The sequence below is a fragment of the Mus caroli genome, unplaced genomic scaffold, assembly GCF_978045245.1.
Source record: "Mus caroli unplaced genomic scaffold, Mus_caroli_1 scaffold_9, whole genome shotgun sequence".
In the NCBI taxonomy this organism is placed as follows: domain Eukaryota; kingdom Metazoa; phylum Chordata; class Mammalia; order Rodentia; family Muridae; genus Mus; species Mus caroli.
In genome coordinates, this window is record NW_028227264.1 from 77,244,304 (window position 1) to 77,250,573 (window position 6,270).

Consider the following 6,270-nt stretch of genomic DNA (forward strand, 5'->3'; position numbering starts at 1 on the left):
AATTTTCTTTTCTATTTCTCAGCTTATCTTCTCACTTAATAACAAGCACAGACATCAAAGAAAGATTGTTCATAGTACAGATTAGCTGATTCACACCATGTAAAATTCTGTACAATTGTGCCTGTGGATCTACTGGGAAGGTATTTTGTGTTCTTTTTCAATTATACACATGCTGCAATAACAATGTTGTTTTTAGGTCAAACTTTACTTCTCAATGTGAAGCAATTCTACTCCACAGTGTCCAGCACTGCTCATCTATACAGGGAGTCTTTATTAGAGGCTGGGTCTAAGCACCCTGTGAAGCACAGAACATCCCACTACACAGAATGATCTGGCCAGAAAGTCACCCGGTTACTATGACGAAAGTCCTCTGTGTGATTCCCTCAAAATGCATAAATCACAAATATATACATGCACAGGCATGTCAGACACATAACAGCAGCTTCTATCTTTCCTTTCAGTTATACCTGCTTTTATACTCTTCACTGCATCACCACTCCTTGTCCTGTTACAGGGTAATTATTTTTAAATTGTTTTAGTTGTTATTCTATTTCTCTCTCTTTCTCTCTCTGTGTATGTGTGTGTTCACATTTATTAAAAGGGTGAGTTTTTCAGAATGTGTACTTAGACAAATGTATGTTATGCTATCACCCCAAAAGTTAGTAAACATGATTTTTTAATTTTCCTATATCATTTTCATTCATATACATGAAGTTATTTTTGTTTTTATCAACCTCTATAAATTCCCTAAACACTGCCTGAATCATAAGTAGCAGTAATATTATGTATTCATAATAATTTCTCATTAAAACTGTAGAATACATGACTTTTAATAAAGGGTTCAGAGAGTAAAAGGAATGTCTATCAAGATTAACATCAGAGACTCCATAAGAGGAACAATTTCTTGGAAACAATTCAGAAGTTAATTTGCTGAAAACATAAAATTTCGCATATAATCTACATCAATGTGAGAATAGTCATGCTATCTTGTCTTTATCTTGTCTCATAGACACATGTGACTGATGGAATCAGGCAACAGCACAAGAAGAATTCCAAGTTTTTTTCTTCTTGGATTTTCAGAAAACCCACACCTTCAACTCCTCATTTTTGTACTGTTCCTTTCCATGTACCTGGTAACAGTGCTTGGGAACCTGCTCATCATCATGGTTATCATCACACAGTCTCATCTGCACACACCCATGTACTTCTTCCTTGCTAACCTGTCCTTTGTGGACATCTGTTTCACCTCCACCACTGTCCCAAAGATGCTGGTAAATATACAGACCCAAAGAAAGGCCATTACATATGCAGACTGTATTAGCCAGATGTGTTTCTTCTTGGTTTTTGCAGAATTGGACAACTTTCTCCTGGCTGTGATGGCCTATGACAGATATGTGGCTATCTGTCACCCACTGTATTACACAGTCATTGTTAACCAACAGCTCTGTATACTGATGGTTCTGCTGTCCTGGGTTGTTAGCATCTTACATGCCTTCTTACAGAGCTCAATTGTGCTACAGTTGACCTTTTGTGGAGATGTAAAAATTCCCCACTTCTTCTGTGAGCTTAACCAGCTGTCTCAACTCACATGTTCAGACAGCTTTTCAAGCGACCTCATAATGAATCTTGTACCTGTTCTATTGGCATTCATCTCCTTCAGTAGTATCCTTTACTCTTATTTCAAGATAGTGTCCTCCATACGTTCTATCTCCTCAGTCCAAGGGAAGTACAAGGCATTTTCTACATGTGTCTCTCACCTTTCCATTGTCTCCTTATTTTATAGTACAGGCCTTGGAGTGTATGTCAGTTCTGCTGTGGTCCAAAGCTCTCACTCTGCTGCAAGAGCCTCTGTGATGTATACTGTGGTCACCCCGATGCTGAACCCCTTCATTTATAGTCTAAGGAATAAAGATGTGAAGAAAGCTCTGGAAAGGCTATTAGAAGGAAAACTGTAAAGTGTATCATTGGACTGGCTGAAGTTTCCATCATTGCAGACTGTGAAGCTGCAGAGCCAGAGATTGGGACTCTGTCTTTAGATCATAAAGGGATAAGATACCTATGAATATTTTTGGAAGGTTTGTAGAAAGTGTTCAAAGGTAGAAGAGTAAATGCTGCTCTCCAGAGCAAAATTTATTTCCAAAAGACATATTTGGACAGTTTATAACTGCCTGAGATTTCAGATTCAAGGAATGCATCACTCTTTCTCAACTTTCTAGATACCTAAAGTATCTACTCAATCTCTGGGAGCTCCCAGAGGCCCAGGTCAGTTGGCTCTTGGTCTTCCTATGGGATTTCTATCCCTTCATATTAGTGGGTACTTACAATATCCCACACATATGTGCACAAATAAAAATAAAATAGAACTTACAAATATAATCACATATTCCCTGGAATTTCTATTACTCTCATTTTTGCTGTCTACATTATATAAGGAAGTCACATTACTAAGATATTTGTTCTTTCTATTATGCAAAAATTTCTCCTCTGTAGTAGTCCTGGCTTCCCAGAGTTATTCCAAACCCAGGACTCAATGTGTTTGGGTCAACAACCTTTGAAAATAATTTCCTCATATGTGACATATATTGTATATAAAAACATATTTTTGGTTTGCTTTCCTACCATATAATTAAATGTGGACCTCTGTGTGAATTTACAGAGGTCTATTTTCAGCTTTCATATATAGAGGGCTTGAAATTTCTTCCATAAGTTATGAATTCTATAAAATTCATTATTAGGAACTATGAAATCACCAATTATTCTACTCAGTTTACTATGTAAGAGTATATCTGCATTTTGATTCTGTATGAAACCAATAGGGTGAGATAATACCTAGGAATTAATATGCTATGTAATAGTGACAGGAAAGGCATATCAGCAACACCAAGGACTCCTGGGATGAAGTCTCTAAGGTCCCTGCAGTCTTAATGCTCACCCATTGCAGCCATGCAAAACAGTAGGCCATCTCCAGAAAACTCACTTGCATACCCTAGCACTTCCAAGATGGCTTCTAACAAACTGCAGTGTGATCACTCTTTCACATGAGTACATTCAAGTGTAACAATTTGAGATGTATAATGCTTTATTGTTATGTTGCTAAACTTTACAACTTGAGAGTCTATGGATTCAGTCTAGCAACATTGTTGTTGACTTTATTGATATTTTTACTTTATCTCCATCATTGTCATTATTATTGTGCATGTGTGTTTGTGTCCTTGGGTTCTATATGCTATAATGCAGTATGATGTGAGTATATCATAGGACAACTTTGGTCAATCAGCTATCTCCTTCTATCTTTAGGAGGTTTCTAGAATCAAACTGAGTTCAGGAGACTTTGTAAGAAAATACCTCATTGAAATCCATACCACTATTTTGGGGGTGATTATTTATCAGCTAGCACATACTAAACCGAATGATCTACAGTAAGTGTTGGATGGTCTGGTGGTTCTTTGGTGTCATGTTATGGGAATGGAGAGATGCTAATGTGGCCTTAAAGGGAAACAACATTGATATTTTGCTGATAGAAATGTTCTGTGTTTTGCCTGGTGCAGGTAATACTGTGGGTGTGATACAATACTATATTCTTGTGATATATTAATATCAGGAAAACACAGGGAAAGGATGTGAGGAAGTCTGGATATTTTTATGACTTATGAGTCATATTTAATAAATATCAGCAAAACAATTGTAATTAAATGCAAACTGCTAAAAACACACCCAGAAGCCTGTGTTTGAAAGCGTAAATTTTAATTCTACGTGCTGTAAGCAGAGTTTAGGGATTAACAACACTTATAGATTTAACCTCGTATATTAGTGACATTTCTATTACCTACGAGGCTGCTCACACACCACAGTCTATAACCTCAGTTTTAAGGATATTTGACACTCTTTTCTGTTGTTTCCAGCATCACGAATGCATATATATATATGTATATGTATATGTATATGTATATGTATATGTATATGTATATGTATATGTATATGTATATATATATATATATATGTAGGCAAAACACTCAAGCACATAAGATAAAATAAATTTGTTTTTACTTTAAAGAAGAAAAAAGTGTTGAAAATTTGACCTCTCCCCTGTCTCAAACTTAATGCTTTCTACACATAATTATTATAGTGTAATATATGTCTAAATTAATTGTACCATATTTCATTAAAAAATTAAACATTTATTTTGCATATATTCACATTGTTTCTCCTCCCCCTCCATATCTCTTTGTACCCAAGATTTATAGTCTCCTCCTTATCCATTTTAGTTACAAACAAATGTTTGAATAAATATAAATGCAAACTGTTGAGTCCTTCAGTATTGCCAGTGTGTTTCTAGGGATTAACAACCACTTGTTATTGCATAACCAGTGAGGGGACTCATCCATTTCAGGAGATTTCCACATCTATGTTATGATGTCAGTTGATATTGGAATATTCAGTTGTTATTCAAATTAACATGGTGAAATTTCATGAGAGTAGTTTCTTTGACATCACTAAAATTATCATCTCTGAATGAAAACATGTAAGTAAAAGGTATATGGAGGAGCCTTTCATGAAAGACTAGGTGCTACAAGGATACCTGGCTTCTAGGTGAGGTAGATGCCCTTGGAGCAGAATTGGAGATCTAGCTGCATTCTAGGGCTCCATCATGAGTACACTGTACCCATTGTAGATAATATTTATCTATGGTAATCCTTTCCAGAGTATTTTCCCTGTTTAATAAGGACCTGTCATTGGATCTCTCCAACTACTCTTCTCCAGTAAGAAAAGTTTTAGAAATTCACAAAGGTAAAATTACTGATAAAAGTAGAGAACTAAAGGTGGAGAACTGTAAAATAATAAATGAAATCAGACAGACTCCCAGCATATGATTTTCCTGTGGAAGTAGGAGAAGAAAAACTTCAATTTTTTCCTGGTCATCTGCTTTCCTTCTTTTACTAGACCTTGATTATTTTGTTTATCTGAGTCCTTGCTTTACCTAGTTCTTTTACCACTTCTACTTTTTCCCTAAATTGTATTTACACCAAGTATATTTTCCATTTTCTATTTTGTCGTCATTGGTGACATTGAGTATGATTTGATTGACCTTTAGCGTACTTCTATATATTTTATACTTTGGAGTCATTGCTCTGACAGTACTGACTTCTCTATAAATGGATCTGGGAACTGAAACATTGAAAGATTTAGGGTACTCAATGAAAAGATTTCATACTGACTATAATGCAGAAGAGGAGAAAATTTCAGAGCAAGACTTCAAAATTTTGCTGGCAAAAAGGATGGACTATTGTAGGTGATAAAATTACCTCACACCTCAGATGATAGTGTACTGTGCCAATAAACTATAGGGAAAGCAGAAAGAGGTCCAGGCAGAGAGGATAAGCATTGGGAAGATTCAGTGTAAATATGGTGTATTAATGTATGACAATAGCAAATATTAAGTTTTTAAAAGTTGTAGAGGGGGAAATTGTGTCTCTCTTGTAAAGGTAGAAGAGTCAGAAGATCTCTTGACAATTCTAAAGTACAGGTATATATAAATGATGTTTTTCAAGTATTGATAGTAGACAACTAATAGTGCCACATCCAACAAAGTTATATTTAAAATATTTTGATCTATAAGAACATTTTAAGCACAGGATAAGAGAGTTTATGACCACTAATATTAAATGCAGAAATACTAAATGAAAACCTCTGTGCAGTTGCGAAAGAAAGACATATAAATCACAGGAACAAAGTAATTAAATTTCTTGAGAAAACCTTGTAAATGGGGAATTGTGGGGAGAGTCCACTATGTGTACCATAGTAAACCAGAAAAATCTGATACTGATAGTGCTTTTTGAAAGCAAAGAATAGATAGTAGACCAACTACACAAAACAAGATCTGGCAAATAACCAGAATTAGTAATCATCTCTAAATAACATTAAATGTAAGTGTCCTAAACTCTTCGATCAAGAAATCCAGATTAGCTAAAGGGAAAAGTACCTGTTGCTAAGTCTGATGAACTTAGTTTGATCCTAGGGACCCAGGTAGTATAAGGAGACAGCTGAATCCAAAAGTTGTCCTCTGACTTCAAAATGGGGTCCTGGCATGAGCATCTATCTACCTACCCACCCACACTCACAATTTCACAAAATAAACAAAGAACATGTAACATGAAACTAAACCCTAGATCCTAGTATACTTTTTCAAAATAGCACACACATACAGATACCTACAGGCTAAGAATTAAAGGATGGAAATCATTCTATCAAACAATGGGTGATAGACTAATT

At 35.4% G+C, this 6,270-nt stretch overlaps 1 protein-coding gene across 1 annotated transcript; it reads left to right on the top strand.

The window, feature by feature from the left end:
• The first annotated feature begins 1,022 nt into the window (after nt 1-1,022).
• Nucleotides 1,023-1,955, top strand: LOC110302708 (olfactory receptor 7A42). The gene has a single exon (XM_085843371.1). It carries the CDS (start codon nt 1,023-1,025, stop codon nt 1,953-1,955), a length of 933 nt encoding a protein of 310 aa, XP_085699497.1.
• Nucleotides 1,956-6,270: the final 4,315 nt, after the last annotated feature.